At 38.0% G+C, this 25,625-nt stretch overlaps 2 protein-coding genes across 2 annotated transcripts; one reads left to right on the top strand and one right to left on the bottom strand.

Moving 5' to 3' along the window:
- The first annotated feature begins 351 nt into the window (after positions 1-351).
- LOC137247118 (uncharacterized) lies at positions 352-1,849 on the top strand. Its single transcript, XM_067778192.1, has 2 exons — positions 352-1,174; positions 1,252-1,849. The coding sequence occupies exons 1-2, from the start codon at positions 673-675 to the stop codon at positions 1,755-1,757; spliced, it is 1,008 nt and encodes a 335-aa protein (XP_067634293.1). The 5' UTR covers positions 352-672; the 3' UTR covers positions 1,758-1,849.
- A 12,409-nt stretch (positions 1,850-14,258) lies between these two features.
- On the bottom strand, positions 14,259-15,175 carry LOC137247117 (uncharacterized). The gene is made up of 2 exons (XM_067778191.1): positions 14,777-15,175; positions 14,259-14,708 (listed from the first exon to the last, which is right to left on the bottom strand). Exons 1-2 carry the CDS (start codon positions 14,977-14,979, stop codon positions 14,423-14,425), a joined length of 489 nt encoding a protein of 162 aa, XP_067634292.1. The 5' UTR covers positions 14,980-15,175; the 3' UTR covers positions 14,259-14,422.
- Between the last annotated feature and the right edge of the window lie 10,450 nt (positions 15,176-25,625).

The following is a 25,625-nucleotide window of genomic DNA, read 5'->3' as shown; positions in this document are numbered from 1 at the left end:
CTGCCTGTCAACTCAAGCTAAATAAAACCGTTTAAAAACATGTGTGCCTAAAATTTGTTCGGTTATTGGAGCTGAAGGACTGTCCGTAATGGGGAATTTCACTGTATAACCAATTTACCGGGTATTTACCATTTGAGTATTTACCCCTTTCCCAACTCTAGGCATTTCCAGAATAAAAGGAATAGAAAAAATATTGAATCGAGAGAAATGTTTACATTATGAATTGTAAGTTCACATTATAAACGCTAGATTACATTTTGGAGACTTTCTTTTATTCCATTAAATGTCAAAATAGCAAATAGAAATAGTTTAATTAAGAAATTTATGCCGAAAAATATTTTCAAATACGATTTTCAGATTTTTTTCTATCGTTGAAAATCGTTGGAATAAAAAAATATATCCTTATTCACCTAATTCTAACAAAAATTAACAAATTTCCTTTAAAAACTATTTATTTTTGCGCCAAACTTCAAACAGGATAAAACGCGTGTGAAAGATTCGGCAAAATTTTGAAGAGAAAAAAATTTATTTGATGTAAATATTTATTTAGAGAAAAACTGCGAAGCTAACGTTAATGAAATTGCACAAAAAATTTAAAGGAGTTTATAAAAATCAATGCAAATTTTGAATTTAAATTATGGCCAAAACAATTTAAATAATTGAAAATGTACGATGGACTCACCCAAAACAGTTAAGACGCATTATGTGCGCTGTTTAAAATGCAGTAAAATTTTGGAGTGTTCACGCTACGATACAAACGCATTACTCGATCACATACGAACAGATCATCGGGATATTGAAATTGTTGATATTGACGAGGACGATTTTAATTCCTATAAAAGTAACAAAGGAAACACTGGCTATAGAGGCACTAACGGCTATAAAAGCAGTGACGATTCTAAAAGCACAATTCAAACTAACGGCTATACTGGCATTAACGGTTATAAAAGCGCTAACACAATGCAATATAAAAAATTTCCAACTATGCGCGAAGCGGCAGGAAATATTGTTTTGCCGCGAACTAAACTCAACGATTACGCAGAGCCAAAGTACAAGGAAACACGAGAAAAATTCATCGATCCCACCGCCATTCGCAGTAAATTAGAGGATTGCGAAGAATCCAAACAGAATTCAGCTTCATCGCGCGAACGTTTATTTATTCGTTCACCTCACAGTAAGTTCACAAATAACTAATTAATCGTTGGTCTATCCAAATCAAATAATTGCATGATCTCTTTTGTTTTCAAACAGTTGTCGAACATAGAAACCACGACGATGATGCTAAATGTGATTGTGTTTTACATCCCGAACGCAGCAACGATAAGCCGAGTGTTACACGCCGCTGTAATGTGAATACGTCACCCTCACAAACGCCACGTGCCAATCAGCCAAATCGCAGTTTGTTTCGCAACTCCATCGAGAAGTGGCGTCCTGCTAATGGCACTCTTTATTGTCCCAAATGTGGTGCCAATTGTCGTCCTCTAATACGCACCCAGGCGGAACGTTCTGCTAACAATTCTTGCTGTGCCGCTTGTATACTCAGTTGTTGGCCTTTCTGTTTCCTACCATTTCTGGTGCCCAGCACCAACAATAGGGAATATTTGCATTGCTCGAATTGTAAAACATTTCTAGGTTTATATGATCGTTCAAATAATTGTGTGAGACCGAATCGTGAATTCGTGCAACCCGAGGATATGCATATAAATGAGACGCCCGAAGATGATTGCAAAGAACCTAAAAAATGTCGTTGTGCTTGAGGAGTATATGCGTATATGTGGGGATGTGTACAGGATAAGTCTTGTAGCTTTTTTCTTTTAGCATATATGTCGTTGTTATAAAATATATTGTAGTAGATGCTTTCTTAACGTATTTTTTAAAAGAGAACTTTTGTGCTTAATTAAAACTTTTTTCCAACTACAAAGAGCTTTTATCTTTATATCAATAGTTTGTACAACTTTTGTTTAAGGTAGCTTTCCCATACATGCTAACGAATGTGAAAGCTTTCGCAGAGTTAAAGCTTTCCTACTGTGCAAAACATATCCAGATATGTATCCGGAAATACGCTTACAGAAAGAAAGCATTCATTAATTTGTGGGGCTTCTTAAGATTTAAGTAAACTCGCTCCAACAGACACCGGAATCCAGAGTTCGGCAATTTGCTTCCTTTCGACGTACTTACTTAATTGGCGTTTAGCCGTTTAAATAATTATGACCGTCAGTGTTTTCTATGTTGGGTTAACTGGCGTCAATTAATTAGTCACACAAGCGGAATTGGAACGTAGTCCTTCCAACGGAGTGCAGGCCGCCCTTTTCCTCTGCTTCCATAAGCAGGTTCCGATAAAAATACTTTCATAGCCGAGCATCATCTTTCATTCGCATAGCATGACTTAGCCAGGTAGCCGCTGTGTTTTAAATCGCTGGATTATGTTGGTGTGCGCATAAAGCTGATATAGCTCATTGTTAAATATTCTTCGGTAATCGCCGGCGCCAACACATAGAGGTCCGTAAATCTTTCGAAGAACTTTTCTCTCGAACGCTCCCACAGCCGTTTGATCTGATGTTGTCATGGTCCATGTTTCTGCAGCATATAGAAGGACGGGTACGATAAGTGACTTTTAGAGCATGATTTTCGTTTTACGAGAGAGGACTTTACTTTTCAATTGTCTACGTTTTGCAAAGTATCATTTATTTTCAATCACTGGATTTCAGAGCTGATGTTGTCAAACCCATCTTTTGCGCTTCTTTTTAAAGTAAGCGGCGTGGGTGTTCTGGCCGATGATATCAATGTCGTCAACATACGCCAGTGATCGCAAGCTTTTAAAGAATATTGTTCTAGCATAATCGAATGAGCCAAGATCCCGCATTCCGGAATTGTTGTATTTGTAATCGAATTGAAAAAAAAGTTTGATAACGTAACGTTTTTGAAGTTTTTCGATTTATTACATTTCTCCATATTTCGCTACCAGTGTTCGGAGTATTTAAAACTGTTACCTGAGCAAACGACTACGCCGGAGTAAAAATTAAATTTTCGGAGTATATTTTTTCTTCCTTTCTGAAAGCGGGCGAACAACTAACATCAAATTTATTTGGTGTCTTGGCAAAACTTTCGATTGTGTTTTTGCCATAAAATGTTTCTTAGCAAAAAAAGTTATCTGCCTTATCAGATGCACATGCAGTCGGCCTAAAACGTGTAGGATGCCCAATTAATGCTCCTATTAACACACCACCTTCTATATCCCCGGATATTTATCGCGGGGCAAATTCCTGTAGGAACGATAATGGCGACCTGTTAACTGACGTACAGAGTGTGAGGAAGACGAACCCGATACCCCGATCGCCGATGATGAAAAACACTCCCCGGCATCCAACATCACGGCTAAAAAATCACAAGGTGCTGAGTAATGACGGGATACCCGCCGGGCTGTTCAAACACGGAGGCGAAGATAAAGAAGCAAAAAAAAGTGGATCTTGCCGTAAATTTGGACAAGACGAAGTACTTGCTGTCATCGTGGCCTTTGTAGCTACGTCACTGTTGACGGATATAAATTCGAGACTGTGAAGGATTTCGTTCATTTGGGAAGCAGCATTAAAAGCAAAAACAATGTTGGCCTAGAAATCAAACGGAGAATAACTTGCCAAATAGTGTTTCTTTAGGCAATTGAAAAGTAAAGTCCTCTCTCGACGAACAAAATTCTCGCTCTGTAAGTCACTCATAATACCTGTCCTGATTTATGGCTCGGAATCATGGAAGGTGTCGAGAGAAAATAAAAGGCTCTTGGAGTATTCGAGAGAAAAGTTCTCCGGAAGGTTTATAGTTCTATCCGTGATGCCGACGGCGAGTGTCGAAGGAGGTATAATGATGAGTTATATGAGCTTTACGCAGACAGGACGATAGTGCAGCGATTGAAAATCCAAAGGCTTCGTTAGCTAAGGCATGTTATGCGGATGAACGAATACGCTCCGGCAGCTTGTGAACAGAGGAAAGAGAAAACCTGCACTGAGTTGGGAGAGACAGTTGGAGGAAGATTTTACCTCGGTTTGTCCCCCAATTGGCGACTGTTATCGCAAAACAGGGTTAGCTGACCTCACTGACTCAACGTACTTCAAGAAGTGCTGTATGTTAAATTTTGCCAGGATTTACAGATCACACCCGAACATATTTTTGGCTTACATTTTATTTCTTCTTTTTCGCTCCGTACGAAAAAAGTACAAAAACTGTGAGTAAAATGTGAACCAACATGTCTGAAGACATAAACATAGAATTCACGTAATTTCGTCCAATCGTCACTTGTAAACTATCAGCTTTTCATACGTATACAATAAAAGCTTCAACAAAAAGATATTAGGTAGTAATACTATTTAGTTTTCAACTCGACCAAAATAAACCTTTGAGATAAAAAAATGTAGTAGGAGGTAAGAGCGGAGCAAAATACTCCGATTGGAATAAAGTCTGAACACTGCGTCAGTAATGAAATATGTTGTCAAAAGCGTGACGTCACGCCGAGAAAATTTATTTCACGGCTAACTATGATTTTTTTGCTCTCTAATTTTTTAATGCGGGATCTGTTTATTGGTTCATGGTGTTCTAGGGTGGTTGAGTTCTGCAGCTTATTTTATTTTCTCTGAAACCTTGTTTGGTTTCGAACGACTAGGAGAGGTCCTACTCAATTCTGACTGAGCAGATGTTCATTTTGCATGGCCGTACAAATTTTGCGAGAAAACCAAATTCAGATCTAGCGGCATATAGACAGCATCTTTTTCGTGCCGTCGAAGGTGGCTTTAAAATCGACGAAGAAGTGATGTGTGTAAATTTTTTCACGGTGGGCTTCTTTGGCCCAATATTAAGAATTCGGCGATAGTTGGCGTAGTTTTCAGGATCTCGTTTCTTGTGGACTGGGCAAAGAACACTTAGACTCTAATTCTCAGACAAGAACTTGTCCGACCATATTTTCCAAAAAAGCTGATGCATGCGTGCAAACCATCAGCGCTCGCGGGCCTGTTGTTTTTTAATCTGCTTATTGCTATTCTGACTTCGTCATAATCGTCATCGATTCCGAGATCGGGTTCATCATCCCTGTGCGTTACATCGCTGTCAATATTTATGAGAGCAGAGAAACGCTTCTTCCCTCCATAATCTTAGTACTCTCTGGACATCGGTTACATCGCTCTTTCGTTCTTACAGGAGTTTTCTCCGGGCTTAAGACCCTCCGTCTGTCGCCGATTTTTTTGGTAAAATTTACAACCATTACACCCAGTGGTTAACAGCTCAAGCTCCTTGCACTTCAAGCTTTATACCGACTACGAACGGCATATGTGAGACAAAATAGTTTTTGCTGAAAAGATATTAATGGCAGAAACTCACTCCTACTATTTGCGAAAGAAATGCAGGGAGACGACCCTACTATCAACATATCATATAAAAAAAAAACAATAAATCACTTCAGTTTTCTATGCAGATAAATAGCTTTATAAAATAAAGAACGGGAACAGGCCGGGCCTCTTCATAGCTGAGCTACATACACTCCAGTATAAAAATGCGAACCGCAAAAATATCCTCAATTCGCTTGATAGCAGTACTTAGAGAAAATATAAATAAAGGTCTGTTTCTAACTCTGCCCCCTCACAGTGCTTCCAACTAACACTTTTAGTTTTGTGATGGCCTACGAAATGACTATTGACCCACTTTGCAGACACATATAACTAATACTTCAGAATCCGATTAGCACAAGCTCGGAGGCAGTCATTAAGCTTCTAGTGGGAAAGTTTCACTTTGCGCGGCTGTGTCTAATTCTTTCTGCAGGGTTTATATACGAATCTTGATCTGCACGCAGATTACGTGGCGGTTGTGAGTGTGTAAGTGTAAAATGCCTTCCAACAGCTAGCTCTTTGATGGATTGGGCACTTCATAAGTAACTGGGCACCTAATATCGGGTCGACCGCCAATGAGAAGAATATGGGCATAGTCTTGGTCACTAAGAGGTCCCAAATTCGACTAGGACTTAGCTAGTAGGGGTGAGCCTGCAGGAGAAACCTTGCACAAAATATATAGGAATTCTTCTGGAGAATTAGTTGTCGTGAAAGCACAACGTGGAAGAAAGGGTGAACAAAGATTCGCCACCATTTGTGCCTGTAATAATAATAGTGCTGGGAGTACGAGGTTATATCGCCTTTTTTCTCTATACTATGGAGTCGTTGTTTGGTGAATAGTCCCACAAAAAAGAACCTACGTCAGTAAATTATAGGGGAATTGTTCAGGCTATCAATGCTTAGCATTACAGAAGCTCTGAAAATAATGCCTGCCTACACTGCAGTGTACAATATTATGCAAATTACACAGCCCATACGGCCATAGTAGTACAGCGTCATCAATTACTGGACGAAAATACTACCTCATTACGTGCCCGCGCTTCGAATGGTGAATGGTTTCAAAGTAATGAAATGAGTAGGGTCTGCGACAGACTGTGCTGATCTCGAAATAAACAGATCCTACAAGCTATCAGATCACTGTAATGTAGGAAATAGCTCAAACTACAGCCGCGCCAACTTTTAAACTGACAGCCAAGTAGCAAACTAAGGCAATAATCGCGCACAGCACATATCTAAAAGTGCGTTGGATGTAAGCCATCCCAGTAAAGAAGCTTAGTATGGAGAAGCATACTGTAACGAATTTGCTGCAAATCCTCTTATTTGCAATCCTCTGCTAAGTTCGAATCACTAAACTGTTGAATAAATAACTCCAATATTGAATGATAGAAAAATGGCCTTTATTAAAGTACTTCACAATAACACTTATACTTTGCTACTCGCTGGCTTAATAACCAAACTGATTAATAACTCAAATGAAACTCTACTATTGGCCGCCAGATCGCGTGCTTAAGCAAACTGATTGATAGCTCAACTCAAACTGAATTACTTCTTACTCGCTTGCCCCGCTTTTATAGTTTACGCTGCATACTTCTAGGCTCTTCGATTTCCAGAACTTACTAGTTGTTTCGGCTACAAAATCGCCAGCCACAACTACGTGCACAAATTATTGCCCTCTCTTGTGACCACTGCCATAAGATATATGCATGTGTTTGTGCATTGCCGCTCCGCTGCTCGTATACGTACATATGTGTACACGCAATTATTTATTCGTTTATGTAGATACATAAAGATTGAATTATTGATGTGAATGTTTGTAGTTTACAGTCTCCCGCGCGCACATAGGCGTATAAGTAAATGCATCTGTGTGTGACATCTCTCTGGGCTGCCTTATATATGTGTATACTTGATTTGATTATTAACGTAAATACTGCTTGGCATGGCCTTAGCATCGCCTTAGTGATGGGATAACTTAGTGATGGTAATATCCGTGACACTGCCCTCCACCTAAGTCTGATCGTCCCGATCAGACAAATCTCTCGATCTAAACGTTGCCAGCCTTTCCAAATGGACCACTTTCATTTTGGTTCGCGGTTTACCGATGGTTTGTATGCGGTACACTACATCGTTGATCCGTTTTACAACTTTGTATGGGCCTTCCCAATTACACTGCAATTTCGGGGACAAACCTTTTTTACGTTGTGGGTTGTATAACAGCACCAAATCTCCTTCCTGAAAACCTTCTGAATTAATTGCTTTATCGTATCTGGCTTTCATCTTGTCACTCATAATCTTTGTTCTTTGCCTTATCAGATCATGTATTTCTCTTAGCTCTTCTTCCAAATCACTAGTGGATTTCCTGACATTTCTCTCCGCATTGGCATCTATCCCAAACTTCAAATCAGCTGGCAGTCTAAGGTCATTGCCAAAAATTACTTTTGCAGGGGTTTGGCCCGTTGTCTCATGCACTGCTGATCGGTAAGCCATCAAGAATAATGGTATGCGGGTATCCCATTCTTTATGGTACTTGTCTAATACTTTCCTTAAGTGCTCCTCCAATGTTCTATTGAATCGTTCTACCATACCATCGGATTGAGGATGCAATGCAGTTGTCCGTGTTTTTCGAATGCCCAATGACTTACACATTTCCTGGAACACAGCTGCTTCGAAATTCCTGCCTTGGTCAGAATGTAACTCCATTGGTACACCATACCTTGCAACCCATTCGTTTTTAACCACTTCTGCTACTGTTTCTGCTTCTTGGTTTGGGATTGGGTATACCTCTGGCCATTTACTGAAATAATCCATAACCACCAGTACGTATTTGTTTCCGCGGTTACTAGTAGGAAATGGACCTGCGACATCCATGGCGGTCCTTTCAAATGGCGCACCTGAGTTATATTGCTTCATCTGGCCATGACTTCGTGTTCTGGGCCCTTTCGCTCTGCTGCAAACCTCGCAGTTCGCAATCCACTCAGTGACCGACTGACGGCAACCAACCCAATAGAATCTATGTTTAATCTTCTCGAGCGTCTTCGTGATTCCAAGATGACCTCCGCTTGGACCATTATGCAGCTCGCTGAGCACGTCAGGAATCCTCTTTCTGGGAACAACTATCAGTTTATTCTTGTATTTACCATCCTCACTCTCCCATAGTCGATGAAGGCAACCGGTTATCAATTCTAAACTGTTCCACTGTGCCCAATATGACTTCGCAATGGGACTCTCTGCTGACATCTCTTCTCTGTTTGGTCTTTCATTTCGTTCGAGCCCTTGCATAACACGTGACACATCTGCATCTTCTAGCTGGCACTTTCTTAGCTGTTCCTTGTCCCATTCATCTGTACATGTTATATTCGTTAGCCGGACATCTATAATGTCTTCTTTAGCCTCGGCTTTTGAACAGTGCTTGCATTCCAAACTACATGGTCTTCGTGACATTGCATCAGCATTTCCATGGGTACTACCTTTTCGATGCTCAATGGAAAAGTCGTAGCTTTGTAGTCGCTCGATCCACCGTGCCAATTGTCCTTCCGGATTACGGAACTGCAGAAGCCATTTCAACGCTGCGTGATCTGTCCTGACACGGAATCGCTGGCCGTAGAGGTATTTGTGAAAATGTTTAATGCAGTCTACCAATGCCAACAGCTCTCTCCGCGTAACACAGTAGTTCCTCTCTGGTTTTCCAATCGAACGGCTGTAATATGCAACTACCTTCTCCTGTCCATCGACCAGTTGTGATAAAACGCCTCCTATAGCATATCCACTCGCATCTGTATCCAGAATAAATGTTGCTCCTGGAATAGGATATGCTAACATTGGGGCAGTGCACAAACGCTCCTTCAATGTTTGGAAAGCCACTTCTTGCTCCTTCTTCCATTCAAAAGCTTTGTTTTTTCTTGTAAGCTCATGGAGGCTGTGGGCTACGCTGGAAAAATTTGGTACAAATCGGCGGTAATATGTGCATAGCCCAAGAAAACTTCTCAATTCATGTAGGTTCTGTGGTCTTGGCCAATCCTTTACAGCCTCTATATTTTCGTTCGCAGTGCAGATGCCCTCTGTCGTTACCTTGTGACCCAAATAATTGACTTCCTTTTTAAACAGCGCACACTTTTTGGGACTTAACTTCAGACCAGCGCCAGCTATTCTCTGGAAAACTTCCCCCAAGTTCTTATGATGTTCATCAAAGTTCTTGCCCAATACGATGATGTCGTCCAGGTACACCAAGCATGTTTTCCAATGTAGTCCTTTCAGTACCTGGTCCATGAGTCTCTCAAAAGTAGCTGGTGCATTACAAAGTCCAAAAGGCATCACTGTAAATTGCCAAAGACCATCATCGACACTGAAGGCTGTTTTCTCTTTATCTTCCTCCTTCACCTCCACTTGCCAGTAGCCGCTTTTCAAGTCCAGCGTGGAAAACCATTTCGTACCAGATAGCGAGTCCAGAGTGTCGTCAATTCTTGGCAATGGGTAGCTATCCTTTTTCGTTACGTCATTCAACTTCCGGTAGTCCACGCAAAACCTCATTTTTCCATCCTTCTTTTTTACAAGTACTACCGGTGAGCTCCATGGACTAGCTGATGGTTCGATGACGCCGCTGTCGCTCATTTCTTGAATGATTTGACTCACAACTTCCCGCTTCGCCAGTGGAACACTACGTGGAGCTTGACGGATCGGCCTCGCATATCCAGTGTCAATTTGGTGTTTCACAACGTTGGTGCGGCCTGGTTTAGAATCATCCTGGTCAAATATGTTCGCATACTTTAGGAGCAGTTGTTTTGCCTTACTCTGATAGGGGTCCTCTAGCCCATGCGTCCATGCCGTGATATCATTTGAAAGATCAGTATTACTAGATGAAACGTATTCCTGGAGCTGTTCACAGTTAATAACTACTTCGGCCTCTTGGCATCTTCCCAAAATAGCTCCTTTGGTCAAATTGAATGGTGACTTGAACTCATTGAGTACTCTTACCGGAATACGTCCATCTTGTTTTGTCATAGCCAGGGTTTTTCCTACAAGTGTATGTTCAGTGCTGATTTATTTGCTGCTTCGACAACCCACAATTTGTTTGTCCCACAATCTCCATCTACCTTTGCCCAGATGACTGCTTCTGATTTTGGTGGTATTTGCTGACTCTCTTCCACCAGCACTCGTTTACTGCTGTAGCCTCTCTCGTAGCCGAAATTAAGTGGCACATCCATGTTCTTATATCGCATCGTCTTGCTTTGCATATCGATCTTGATGCCTTGGTTGATTAAGAAGTCCACTCCAATTATGATTTCATCAACAATACCTGCCACTATAAAATTGTGAAGTACCGTGACGTTCCCAATTGCTACTTCACATTCTACTTCTCCAATTACCTGGGTGTCCTCTCCCGTGGCTGTACGTAATCTTGCTCCAAGCAATGGTCTTATCTTCTTGTTGACTAAATCCGCTCGAATGATGGAATGAGATGCACCCGTATCTACAGTCAGTAACCGTTCCTTTCCGTCCACATGTCCTCCAACAGTAAGATTGCTTGACCTTCTTCCAATTTGCGAGATAGAGGTTATGGGGCATTCAATTGAGGGAGCCAGCTGTCGCCCCTTGCGGCTGACTCGCTTTAGTTTAACGATTGAGTGGATTTGGAGATTTGCTCGTCTCCTTCAGCTCTGCGTTTACGGCCACCCACATTGTTGGAACTATTGGAATTGCTACTGCAATGACGTGCAATGTGACCTGGGTTACCGCACTTGAAACATTTCATAACTCCGGCATTTTTCTGTTGTGATCCCTTCAGAGCTTCCAAAATTGTATCTACCCACTCCGGCCTTTCTACTTCCACACGATGAGCTTTGTATGCTGGTTTACTCAATAATGACGCCGTTTCCTGGGTCAATGCATGGGATACCGTTTCAGCAAACGTTAGTTTTGGATTCGCATATGTAGCCCGCTTCGTTTCCACATCTCGTATGCCATTTATGAAGCTCTGGATTTTTACCCTTTCAGTGTATTCCACGGGTGCGTCCGCATTTGCAAGATGAGCCAATCTTTCAATATCTGAAGCAAACTCCTGCAATGTCTCATTTGCTTTTTGGTAGCGGTTTTGCAACTCAATTTGGAATATCTGTTTCCTATGCTCGCTTCCACAACGTCGTTCTACAGCAGCCATCAATGTTTCATAACTGTTCCGTTCGTACTCTGGAATCGTCTGTAAGATTTCCGCTGCAGGCCCTTTCAATGCCACGAACAGTGCAGCAACTTTATCTTCCGCATTCCAGTTGTTCACTGCTGCGGTCTTCTCAAACTGTAGCTTAAAGACCTGGAAAGGAACAGAACCGTCAAAGGATAGTGTTTTTACCTTTGGATTACTCGCTGAAACTGCTGGACGATTTAATTGTAACTGCTCCATACGACCCTTCAAATCATCGACTTCTGCCTGAAATTGAGCGATTTTTGCATCCTGCGCTTCCAGCTTTTATGTTACCCTTGCTTCCTGTGCTTCTAACTGTGAAGACATTTGTGCCACCTGCAATGATAAGCGCTCCTCTTGTTCTTCCATATTTGATGTTATACGGGTTTCCTGCGATTCCAGTTGTGAAGAAATTTGTGTCGACATTTCTGAAATACGTGTTTCTTGTGCTTCAATCTTCGATGTTATTCGTGTCTCTTGGGATTCCATCTGTAATGACATATACGTTTTCTGTTCTTCTAGTTGAGATGCCAGTTGAGATGTTATATCTGTCTTTTGCGATTCCAGTTGAGAAGCCACTGTCGATGTTTGAGCAGATATTGCAGCCAAAATCATGTTCAAGTCTGTGCTGGTAACCGTCTGCGATGTTTCGTTTTTCTCTTCAATTTTTGTTGTCTCCTCGCCATCAAGGTGAAAGACATACTCTTCCACATCAATTCCTTCTGCTTCCATTGCCTCTCGTAGCCGTGCCTGAAGTTCGAGTTTAACGCCGCTTGTATTCAATCCACGGCTCTCCAACTCCTTCTTCAGTTGCTGGATCTTTAATTCACTGAACTTTGCCATATCCTTGTTGTCTTCTGGAATTTATTCAACAATTCTTCTTCTGACACCAATTGTAACGAATTTGCTGCAAATCCTCTTATTTGCAATCCTCTGCTAAGTTCGAATCACTAAACTGTTGAATAAATAACTCCAATATTGAATGATAGAAAAATGGCCTTTATTAAAGTACTGCACAATAACACTTATACTTTGCTACTCGCTGGCTTAATAACCAAACTGATTAATAACTCAAATGAAACTCTACTATTGGCCGCCAGATCGCGTGCTTAAGCAAACTGATTGATAGCTCAACTCAAACTGAATTACTTCTTACTCGCTTGCCCCGCTTTTATAGTTTACGCTGCATACTTCTAGGCTCTTCGATTTCCAGAACTTACTATTTGTTTCGGATACAAAATCGCCAGCCACAACTACGTGCACAAATTATTGCCCTCTCTTGTGACCACTGACATAAGATATATGCATGTGTTTGTGCATTGCCGCTCCGCTGCTCGTATACGTACATATGTGTAGACGCAATTATTTATTCGTTTATGTAGATACATAAAGATTGAATTATTGATGTGAATGTTTGTAGTTTACAGTCTCTCGCGCGCACATAGGCGTATAAGTAAATGCATCTGTGTGTGACATCTCTCTGGGCTGCCTTATATATGTGTATACTTGATTTGATTATTAACGTAAATACTGCTTGGCATGGCCTTAGCATCGCCTTAGTGATGGGATAACTTAGTGATGGTAATATCCGTGACAATACATATATATGTTGGCTCATTGGACGTAAGGGAATAAATGGGAACGAAAAATGAGATAAGCTAGCTAAAAAGAGCGCTTCCCTCGAAACTTTCTCCATAGACGTTAAGACCAGATTGGGTGAGATAATCAAAAAGGCGTGGACCCGAGCGCAGGGCTGTAAAGTGCCGAATGTGTATTTATTACAACTTAAGGCTAACAAAGTTACTCCTATCATTAAAAATTGAAGACTGTAGGCACAGTGGGGGTATTCTGACTGGACACTGCCTTCAGGCGTCACATGCTTTTAAATCTTCAGACGTCACATGCTTTTAAATAAGACCTTGTTGATGATAGCGGATGTAGGAAGTGCAGTTTGGCGGAGGAAACGTTAGAGTGCGTATTGTGCTCCTGCCCGCCGCTCGCAAGGCCAAGAATATTATGAGTGGCACATCTATTAGATCTAAAAGCAACAATTGGCATTGGGCCTAGAAAGCTTCTGGTATTTGCCAAGAAGATGTAGTTATTTTATAACAAAGGACCTGGTTTCTGATAGGTTTTTTAGCTTAGTCGTTGAGCAAACTTTTGGTAACATTTTTAAGGACCTTCTGACCCATTTATCTATATATCTAAAAAGAAGTGTACATTTTGATTGTCACTCCATAACTCGAGAACGGATAGAAAGATTGCCATGAAATTTTTAGGAAAGATACAGGAAGGAGAGATGATGGTTAGTTGATTTTGAAATCCCGAATCGGTTTAGCCATTCTTGAGTTATTTTTTTTTAGAAAAAATTCAAAATTTGAAAATTTGGTATACAAATTTGCCTATATTAGTATTTACGATCCTTTTTTCCGGGAAGTTAACCAGAGACGGACTGGGACAGGGATTAGAACTAAGACCGGGACTGAGACTCGGAGTGGGACTGGGACTGGGACTGGAACAAAATACATACCACCCTCTGGGACAGGCAATAAGGGATGAAGAAGAAGGTGAGAGAAGAGAGAAGTAGAAGGTCAGTATAGAAGAAATAGAATGAGACGAATATGGAGATAGTGGAGAGAAAAAGACGGAAGGAGGAGTGAATAAAAGGATCAGGAAAAAGTGAAGAGGGGTGGGGGAGGGCAGAGTTAGACGGAAAAAACTTATTAAAAAATGCAGATAGGCCAAATTTAGGGCAGAACAACGTCTGCCAGGTCTGCTAGTTTAATATAAAAATACAATTCAATATATAAAACAAATTTCTTCAACTATAGCGCTGCTAACTTATTCCATATTTTCGCTACCTCCTCGTCTCGAATTAATGAGTTCAATTTATCTCTTCTTGTACCACTTCTTTAATCACTGTTGCTTCAATAGCCTCTTTGTCTGCCTTCGCTGCCGCCCGTTTTGCTTTCACTTTTTCGCGCAATTTTTGTACATTAACAGCGCAATCTTTTGGTGGTGTCTTCAATGATATACTGCCACTTGCAGCCATTTTGCGAGCGTTTTGCGATATGCAACGTTCACTGCAATCGATTGGTACATAACGGCCAATATAACAGCCACACTTACTGCAATAATGGTTGAGGTCATGTCGATGCGGCCAATTTTTGCTGTATAATTAAAAGAATATTGTCAAAAAGAAAGGAGTATTAAACTCAAACATCTCTCTATTTCTCACCACAATTTTGTTGCATTTAAAAACCGTTGCAAACATGTAACCACTTCCAGACGCACAATGCTTAGCGCTTCAACTTCACAAGCTGGACAATTAACGATCACCGGTTGTTGTTCGAGAAATCCGATATTTTTCAATTCAATAGGTTTTAGTATGGGTTCACCTTCGATTATCACTTCCACACATTCATTTTCGTCAACGGTCATCTTGAAATCAATTTTCAACTTGATAAATGGTTGAGTTTAGAATGTAAGTATAGACTAATCCTGCACGTTCATTTTGTTCAGTTTATATCTCAAAAGCGTTTGTAGTATACTAAATTTGAAATTTTCTACAATGTTTGCTATTGATCATTGCAAGCTATGATGTTCAACGGAACGTATTGGTAACCAATAACCACCAGCGGGAAACTGTGAGTAAATACTTTATTTACTCTCAAAATTTTAATTTTCATTTGAGCGCTAAAATTAATTGAATGAGTGCTAAAAGACTGAAGCAAACTAAATAGTTTGCGATTTCTATGCATGAGTCAATTGTTATTGTGATGAGAGAGGCATCTCATTAGCCTATATAGATGTTAACATAGTAAGGCAATGTAAGTTCGGGTGAAATCCAACATGATATAGTCATTTGCGAGGTATGACATAAAGTTTGGTTTTTGTTTATCACATCATACAAATCTGATCGCCATTGCCCCCTATTGACATAAGATGCGTTTTAACATTCCCTTTTGAAACAGCGCTATCATATCTGTAAAAAATAAATATTCCAAAAGGCTACCTTTTTTAACCGTCCTGTGTATAGATGGGTACCCGGGTACCTTTTGCATATTCAAAAGCCATTTTTAAATAATCTACAAATAGAAACGAGTTAAAAATTTGTGGCATCGTATGGGAATACGTTTTCTACAAAAAGAAGAGACCATTTTTTCAAATATAATTTCATAAAGATGGTTTTTTAATAAATTAGTTTTTTATTACTAATATTAGTTTTTTTTTACTAGTTCTCATGGCTGGGATACCCAGGTACCACTAGTAGTTCTCACGTATGAACTGTCTTGTGGTACCCGGGTACCTAGCCATGCGAACTAAGAAGAAAAATTATTCATGAAGAGGACGGTTACACGGTTTTATTTAGCTTTTTTGTAATTGAAATTTAAGTAACTTCCCGATTAGCTAAAAGCTTGAAACTTGGAATATAGTTCAGAACCCGATGACAATGCAATAATAAGGAAAAGATAGCCGCTAGGTGGCGCAAGCGTCGATATATTCACAAAAATCGTATTTGTAGTGCAATTTGGCTCATATTTGGAACACATCATACATACATGAATAGAAAGCGATCTATGATGTCCGATTTGGCTCATATTTGGATCAAATATTACATACAGTCCGGTAGAAGTGACATCAAAATATTTCGGAGGTGGAGGAGGGACAAGCATACGTGGCGCAGAGTCGAGTAAAGTCTTTGGAAGGATTATGTATTGAGGACTTAGATTGTAACAAATTATCAGGAAAGAGTCCCTGTAATAATGAGTCACACAATGAACTAAATAGAATGAGAAATAATAGGCAATTAAATAAAGACTAAGAACTTGAAAAAAAAAATAATTAAAAAATATAATATAAATATAAATCATCAGCCCTATTCTGCATTTCGACTTGGATTGGAATTTTTTCGATTTGGCAATTTTGGTATTCTGTGTTCCAATATCTTTCGATCCAACTTCGAATCGTTCGATTTTGTGTATTCTGCATTTCGATCGTAGTTCCGTTTTGCTAAGTTGCAAATTTGTTGGCGGAAAAATATTTTCTTTTTATTTTTTTTATTAATTTATAACAGAATTTTAACAAAAATGTAAGTAAAACTTATTAAGAAACGTAAAAGGCTTCATGATGATTGTTTTTTATATGTATTCGGGTCAAAACCAAATATAGAATTAAGTTTATTAAAATATTCAAACCTTCAAATTGAGTGATTCATTTTGTAAACTTCCAAAGGCAGGCCATGAAGTCCATTTGTGGTGAAGTCTTAGGACGCGTCGCACCTGTTGCATAATCAAAAACGTATTATACGGACACTATATTCAAAGTTAATCCGCATATATCCGTCCTCCTTATAAGCAAATACCGAGAAGAAAATGTAGTCGCAATACCCGATATGTTGGAGAGAAAAATAAACTGCATAGTAATGATGTGCAGAGGGTAGCTATCCCACTTTAGAGGTCGGAGTTTAAGAAGCGCGAATTTTTTTAAGGAGTATACAGATTTTGCTTTACTTTATGCGAAGTTTTAGTTGTATTTCAAGCAGTTCGTACTTTTTAGCAACTCTGAAAATATTTATCATTTAAATATTGATAGTCGAATAAAAATTAAAAATTTCCAAAACATAATTTTGTTGAGATGGCTATGCTTTCTCAGCATTTGACATATTATAGCTCTAGTCGTCAGCGCGCACTTTATGTCAAATACGTCAAATACGGAATTACCTTGATTTCCTGTATCATGGTCTCTAGGTAAGGGCATCCAGACATTAACATTGTAAATTTTGTGAACGTAACGCTGTAGCCAATTGCACTAGCACAGAACTATCACAATAAGAGACGGTACTAGTTATAATGCTATCTCCTCTCACTGCTTTCAACTGTCACTAGTAACATTCCATAAAAAAATTTAAAATTTCCAAAACATAATTTTGTTGAGATGGCAATGCTTTTTCAACATATTGTGACGAATATTAGCAACACTAAGGAATACCATCATCTCTAAGCCGATAATGAGCAGTGACTTGTATGCACATAACCAAAATAATCATTATGTCCATACAAGCAGCGGAAAGCAACGCACAACCACTTGCATATATCTGAGATACTCCCAAAAGTAGGCAATAATTTGTGCAAGTATCACTCACATATACACGCGCGTATGAGAACCTATACACGTAGTTATAGCTGATAATTTTATAGCTGATAACTAACTATTAAATTCTAGAAATAGAAGCGCCTAGAAATATGTCAACGAGGAAACCAAAAAGTATAAAAAACAGCAACAGTTGAGGCACGACAATCAGTTTGGTTTAAGCAAGCTATCAGTTGCGAAGTATAAGTGTTATCGCGAAGTACTTTAATAAAGGCCATTTTGCATTATTGAATAGTGGAGTTATTTATTCAACAGTTTAGTGATTCGACCGTTAGTAGAAGGTTGCAAATAAGCGGAGTTGTAGTAAATACGTTACAATATTATAGCTCTGACAACCAATACACTTTAAAGTGGAATTACCTTGATTTCCTGTATCATGGTCTCTAGATAAGGGAATCCAGACATTCACATTGTAAATTTTTAACCCTATAGCGAATGGCACTAGCGCAGAACTATCCCAATAAGAGACGGTACTTTGGCCCCTTGAATGTGTCCTTAACTGTTTCAGTTGTAGGTGCTTCTGAAATAGTCATCGACTTTGATTTATTTAAACACATATAGCTCAGACCTTAATCCTCTTGGTACAAATGCGGCTACCGAATTTCCCACTTTGAATTAGTTTTTGTTGCCTAGGTAGCCATTAAACCATCAGTGGGAAACTGTCGCTTTGCAAGACTATCTCCTATTTTTTCTGCAGCAAAGAACTGCGTCAAATCTGTAAGTCAGACACTAACATTCATATTATGGCTCGCACTGACAGACAATTTTTATAGTTAAATTACACACAACGATCCAGAGCACTTCTGCTTAAAATCTGGCACAGGTCAAGTGTAGACTTCGCTGCTTTAAAATAGAAGAATGCCACCGGGCTACCCAATTTAATAGCTGCTGAACTGTATACTCGATTTATTAACACCTCCAAAAATTGCATTGACGCATATAGGGAGGCAGTCAGTTTTTCAAGTTTTCTGAAGAATGTGACTTGATTTGATTGTAGCTCAGGTTTAGGTTCCTAGCTCTTAAGATGCATTGAAGAATGAACCGTTCGGGTTAGCCTTTGGTGAGTGTCGACTGGTAGCCTAAACGATCTAGCTACATATGTATAACATTAAGATTATTTATATTTATAATTATCTATTACCCGGCAATTCGTATGCGTCAAACTTTGTAATAACGAAACTTTGTTTTTTTATTTGCGTTGAATTATCTTAAACCATTTATGTATATATTGAACACTACAAATGACAGAGAAATTTTCGAAGCCAGTTACCTTTGGGCAAGTAACATGCATTTGTCCATGCATACGGTCAAGTAAAAAACTTCACGTGTACGTCAAATAGGACAACTTCTTTGAAGTATGCTAAAGTTTGGTATACAAATTCCATTACTTATAAGACATTTTTCTTATATGGCAATATTTCGAAACTATGTCAATTTGATAAGTATTCCATTTCGTAAACTTACTCCTCTCTAATACCGTTTGGTACTTACGGACGCAACCAAAATTTGTTATTATGCTTACCATAAAAGAAGGAATTAATCTTCTGCACTGAGGTAATAAGCTTACACAGACTATATGGTAAGCTACTAACCAGTTCCAATTGGGATCTTAACCCTCTCCGATTTTAGGCAGAACTTCCTAAAACTGTCACACCCAATGCAGATCTAAAAATTGTGCCCTGCTTATAGTATATGTATGACGGTAACCCATTGTATAAAAGGTTCGAGTTATGTATCTTCTTGAACTAAATTTTTATCATCCAAAAGTGTGATGCTACCAGGATTTATGAAATATTCTCTTAAGTTTTTAAGATGAAGTTACACTCCCGCTCGTTTTTTTAAGGTATCCCTTAGTTTGCATTAACGAAGAATTTTGTTGGTGGATACGAAAGCCAAGTTATCTTGAAATCGCTTCCGTGGTACTTATATAGCGACCTTATTTATAATTTTTTTTATAATAAAACTCTTGCACCACATTTGCCCTATATCCCGGCAACTCGTAGAGACATCTCAAAAAATTAACATTTTTGTTAAAGTCCTCAACATTTCATTTAATATGCATACTGTAAAAATATATTTGGAAAACAGTCGAGTCCATGTTTTGGGTATAAAAGCCCTAGGGGTCGAAGGGTTTGAAATGTATCCTAATATGTTAAGTAGATCTCGGCTGATGTAATGCTGAAAGCTGCACTCAGTTAAGTACAGTGGTTCTTAAGTGATGCGAGTACAAACATTCAGACAGACAGAGAAAAATTTTAAAAATTGCTGACTTGGGTTCAGGACCTCTCCTATCAATTGTTTTTTTTTTTTAATATCTTGAATGTAAAGACATCGACTTATTAGAATTTCATTATATGTAGAGGTTAACAGCTCACTAAGCAATGAGCACTAAGCTCATAAAGCAATTACTTTCATTATTAGTAATCTACGCAGAATATAAATCGAAAATTCGTTCATTTTCTATTGTTGGTAATATAGACGTAATTTAATTGTATTTGACAGGCGTTGCAATTTATTGTTAATTTCCAAACATTCCACACATTTTTCAGCAATTAGTCGGCGGCTGGTCAATAGGCCGGCTAATGGTTCAATTGATTTGTATGTGGCTAATTTAATTGAGTTATTTCAATTTCTCTATTCTGTTTTCATGAGTATTGTTCATATACAGCTGTTAACAGCTAACTAGAAAGGGCTCGTATTTAAAAGAAAATTCTATTTTTTCATTTGTACACGCAATTTCATAATCTTTACCTCATTTTATTTAAATATAAGCGAAACCTTAAAACAAATATATTTATATATTTAAATAAAATAATTAAAAAAAAATTTTTAAGTTAAACGGTTTTATTGAAAACAATTATTTTCTAGCTTTTAGTATTATCATTATTATTTCATGTAAGTATTGTTTTAAATAAAACCGTTTAACTTAAAATTTTTTTGTTATTATTTTTTTTCAAGTTTTTAGTCTTTATTTAATTGCCTATTATTTGTCATTCTATTTAGTTCATTTAGTGACTCATTATTACAAGGACTCTTTCCTGACAATTTGTTACAATCTAAGGCCTCAATACATAATCCTTCCAAAGACTTTACTCGACTTTGCGCAACGTATGCTTGTACCTCCACCAACTCCAAAATATTTTGATGTCACTTCTACCGAACTGTATGTTATATTTGTTCTAAATATGAGCCAAATCGGACATCATAGGTCGCTTTCCATTCATGTATGTATTATGTGTTCCAAATATGGATCAAATCGGACCACAAATACGATTTTTTTGAATATCTCGATCTTTGCGCCACCTAGCGGCGGTATTTTTTCTTATTATTGCATTGTTATCGGGTTCTGAACTATATTCCAAGTTGCAAGCTTGTAGCTTATCGGGAAGTTACTTAAATTTTTATTACAAAATTCGTTCACAACGGCCGTGCAGCCTGTCCAGTCAACCTAAATAAAACCGTTTAAAAAGTAGGAATGCAAAAGCTGTTAAGAGACAAAGTAACAATAAATTTAGCATTTTAATAATATACTCCTCAAGCGTTTACCAAAAGTGATCGTTTTTGGTTGACAAAGGCTGTATATATATTTAGCTGTTGTGCTTAACTACAGCAGTTCTCCACTAATTCCCGTAGCGTAGTGAGGTTTACTTGCGCCCGGAGCAAAATATTTTCTTGAGAAAACAGCTTCCCAATAAGAGATTATAAAAGTAATTCTAACGGAGTTTTAAGTTAAATTTCTTTTCTACTGCGAAGTAATATTTGCAGTCACATTTTTCGATAAAAAGTTCGGCTCCATTGAAATCTGTATTGCAAAATTCACCCAAGTTCTTACAGTTTCTTTCGTTAGTCGTTATTAGCCTTGTTTAACAAATATCCAACGTCTAAGAGAAATCCAAATTTAAAATTAAGCTCACTTAGTCGTGTAAATCTTGTACGTATTTCTTGTTGGAGACGATCAAGAACACTTTTCGTAACGCGAGAAACTTCTCATTCTGCGGAAAGACCAACATCTCTAGCCGATTCTCCGGGCACCTTCATACACCTTTTACTTTTTTCAATATCCCTATTTTCACAAAGAGACTACGCTTTTTCTATTGCTTCTTCATAGAGAAGAGTTCTCGAATTTCGGATAGTTTAGTCGCTAATGATTTAAGATCATGATACGCTTCTCTAAAATTAATTCCCGGATCTTGTAATCGATCAATCCTCTTAAAATTTCATACCAGAAATGAATTATATTTTGCAACAGAATTTTAGATTCGCTTTTGGTATCACTTGTGGTGTTAGTGTCCTCTGCTAATTGTTCTAAATGTTATATTACATACTCTAGCCCATCGACGATAACGCTATCCGATTGTATTCTGGCGCTCCATCGTGTTTCAGATTCACGTTTCAGATTCAGTTTTTGTTAAAGCATTTTTTAATGATTCCCGTCGTAACGTTGAACGTGAGAAAAAAAGATATATGCGTACAATTATTCCACAACCTGTCGCAAATGTTCCGTATATATGCATGCATTTTTTAGTATAGGCATTTTTTGCAGAAATCAGTTATAATAAAAATACAAATTATCCAAGAAGTTCTAATTTGCGGACCAATTGGGGCCCCCTCTGTGAGTAGCGCCCGGGGCAAGTGCCCCGTTAACTATCCTCCCCCCCTTTACGACGCCACTAACTAATTAATTATTTTTTAAAGATAGAAATGAATTGATGAATTTAATAATTGGGCGACAGTAATTGTAACATTATTTCCATAATTTCATTAAAAGATGACATCACACTAAATGTATTTATTCATTTTGATGCAACTGTAGTTAAAAATGTTGAAATTATAACTAGTACTAGAATATTTATATGTACAGTTGAAATGAATTTGCGTTGCAAAGTACTTGAGACAAGCTTAAACCTAATAACTGTCGGTTGTTGTACTGGTTGACAACGAGCTTAAACCTAAGAACTGTCGTTTGTTGTACTGGTTGACAACGAGTTGCGAAGTAATGCAGTGCTGAAAATTGTCATCGCCAATGACATCACCATGTAAAAGTGAATAGTTAAACACATAAATTGAGCATTACGCGAGAATTAGTATTGTTTTCAAATGGCACCGTACAGCGATGGTTGTGAGCTTATACAATTTTGTACAGGCTAACAACTAAATATTATTTTTTTCTCACACCTTACTTAAATGCAAGTATCTAAACAAAATTTTACATTTTTGATTAACCACTATCAATTAAATCTACTCAAACAATATTCGGTTTTGATTAGTAATGTTACGAATGTTAGCAACATTAAGGGCTACTGCCATCTCTATGCGATGCTAAGCAGTGACGTGAATGCACATCAATAATTTGATCATTTTGTCTACACCTATGTACGTACACGCAGCGGAGAAGAGATGCACAAACACATGCAGATATCTTTTCTGAGATGCTCCTAAAGGTATGCAATTGTGATTGTGGAAGTGTCGCTCACATATACAAGCAGTGGCGGCGCAAGACAAAAAATTTATGTGGGCGAGGTACATTTTGCGAGGCCCTATATGGTGCAACAAAAAGGGAATTCAAAATAAAAAATCACTTGAAATGAGACGGTTTTTATTCGTTCAGAAACAAACATACATTTTTACATACATATAACTTTTTGAAACAATAAAAAAATTAAAAAAAAATTTTTTTAAAATTAGTATGGTGAAAAAATTAAAGAAACAAACATTTTCTACTTTTGGTCTTACTGAACTCCTCAATGATTGGTTTGTAAATTAGATGCTATATCTACTTCAATAGATAAAACTGCCAAAGCCGAGAGTCTTTCTTGATCCATAGTATTTCTTAAATAATTTTAATTAGTTTCAATTTTGGAAAGCTCCTTTCAGCGGAAGCAGTATTTACAGGTATTGTTAACAATATCCTAATGACAATGTAAACATTTGGTTAAATTGTTCTCTATAATATATTGTAGCAAATAGAGAGAGTAATAGAGTTGGGTAAATTTTGAATCATATTTCGTAACTCCTCATACAACTCATAAGGCTGGAAGTCACTGCTCTCACCTACTTGCAGAACACTGTGTAAATCCTGACAGTTTTTCAGTAGTTGCTCCTTTGGAATTCGTTTTAACTGGTTTAAGTCATATATAAAACCGAAATCTTCAAAATGTTGTCTTAAAGACATAAATCTCGATTCCATGCTACTGATCACAGAATCAATCATGGTATTAAAAAAATTGGTTTCATACCGGCTTTCTGCAGACTTTATAGGTTGATCGCTGCCTTCATAATCAAACATCCTTTTCTTTTTGGCTACTCTTTTATTTTTAAAATCTTTGGGCAAATCGTAACTGCTTTTCTCAATAAACTGACGAGCGTCAGACAAGCATTTTTCGAATCCAGTTTGTCGATATTCTTTTATCCATTCACAAGATGTACGCAAATGTTCAAGAGTAACGCTTAAATGGACTTGTACAGATTGCCATAATTTGCTAATGGTATTGACACGAGTTAATAGCTCATACCAGATATGTAATGATACGATAAATTCCAAACTGAACATTTCGTTCAAAATGGAATCGCAATCAGTGAGTGTGTCCGATTTTTCCTTTTGGCATTTTAAGTATTCTATACATTCAACAACATCATCAAATTGCAATAATACAGCCTTCACCACCTGGATTCTGCTTTCCCACCTTGTGTCTGATAAAGGCTTCATCGTAAGCTTTAATTTATCTTTGATTATTTTCCAGCGTTTGCTGGAACTTGAAAAAAGCAAAGGAATCTTCTGAAGAAAACCAAAAAATGTTTTTGCTGCCACCGAAGAATTGGCGAACAACAAGAGATTCCAGCTATGACAACCTCAAGGTGTGAAAAGTGCCCTGGGATTTATATTTAGAATTCGAGTTTTAACTCCATTATATATGCCTACCATATTAGCAGCATTGTCGTATCCTTGGCCATGACAGTTTTGAATATCTAAGCCATTTTTTTCAGTATTGCATTAGCCAAATATTCTCCAGTCGTTTCGGTGACAGCAAGAAATCCGATAAATTTTTCTTCTATGGTTCCAGTTAATGTATTACAATATCTTAAAATAACCGGCATTTGTTCAACTCTACTAGAGTCTCTAGTGCAGTCGAGTAAAAAAGAATAATATTTTGCCTCTTTTATCCTACCAATCACTTCACAGGTATTATTGGTGTACAGGTGTATTTGACATTAATGTAATCAATTCATTTTGAGTATCATGGATTAGATAGTGGTGTGTAAGTTGTTTATTATTAATGCGGTTTAAGTGTTCTTGTAACGTAGGATCATAAATAGCTATCAATTTAAATAAGTCTACAAAGTTACCAAAATTCTTAGTGTTTTCGTCAGTTTTGAGAGATTCTATGTGACCTCTAAATGCAAATTATGAGAGGCTAAGAAGTTTATGATATCAATTAATCTTAATTTCTTGAGAAATGAAAATTGGAAAAGTGTCTATGATCATCATCTTGAGGATAATGTTCATCAAGATGACTTAACTTCATGACGCTTAGCAGCCGCCATGGGAAACGTCCACAATCCCACGTCAAAACTGGCAAATGTTTGCTCCACTACATCACTGGCTCTACTAGCAGATGGCGAACTTATTTCAATCATGCTCTCTTGATTTCTTTTTCAGAATCTCGTCGTTCGGTATCAATATTTGGTGCATCTGGAGTAATTTCCGAATTGTCGGATACAGACACATGTTGTTGAGAAGTGGAAGCAAGCGATTCAATTGATTCAGTACTACTAGATTCAGCTCGACTGAGAAACTTCATCATACCTGAACTTAAAACATGGTTTGATACAGCTCTTTCAGATTTTTTTTCTTTTTGCTGAACCAGATTCCCATTTTCTCCCTTTATCTCTATCTCTCTTAGTACTTAAGAGTGACATGATTGATAAATTATGAA

Source organism: Eurosta solidaginis, chromosome 3 (genome assembly GCF_040869045.1).
Source record: "Eurosta solidaginis isolate ZX-2024a chromosome 3, ASM4086904v1, whole genome shotgun sequence".
NCBI classification, from domain to species: domain Eukaryota; kingdom Metazoa; phylum Arthropoda; class Insecta; order Diptera; family Tephritidae; genus Eurosta; species Eurosta solidaginis.
The sequence above is the reverse complement of the archived record's forward strand: the minus strand, read 5'-3'. Positions and strand labels throughout refer to the sequence as shown.

Coding starts and splice junctions, on each gene's coding strand:
- LOC137247118 (XM_067778192.1), top strand. CDS start 673: ATGGACTCACCCAAAACAGTTAAGACGCATTATGTGCGCTGTTTAAAA. Junction 1,175..1,251: donor ATTTATTCGTTCACCTCACA/GTAAGTTCACAA, acceptor GTTTTCAAACAG/TTGTCGAACATAGAAACCAC.
- LOC137247117 (XM_067778191.1), bottom strand. CDS start 14,979: ATGACCGTTGACGAAAATGAATGTGTGGAAGTGATAATCGAAGGTGAA. Junction 14,709..14,776: donor TTAAATGCAACAAAATTGTG/GTGAGAAATAGA, acceptor TTAATTATACAG/CAAAAATTGGCCGCATCGAC.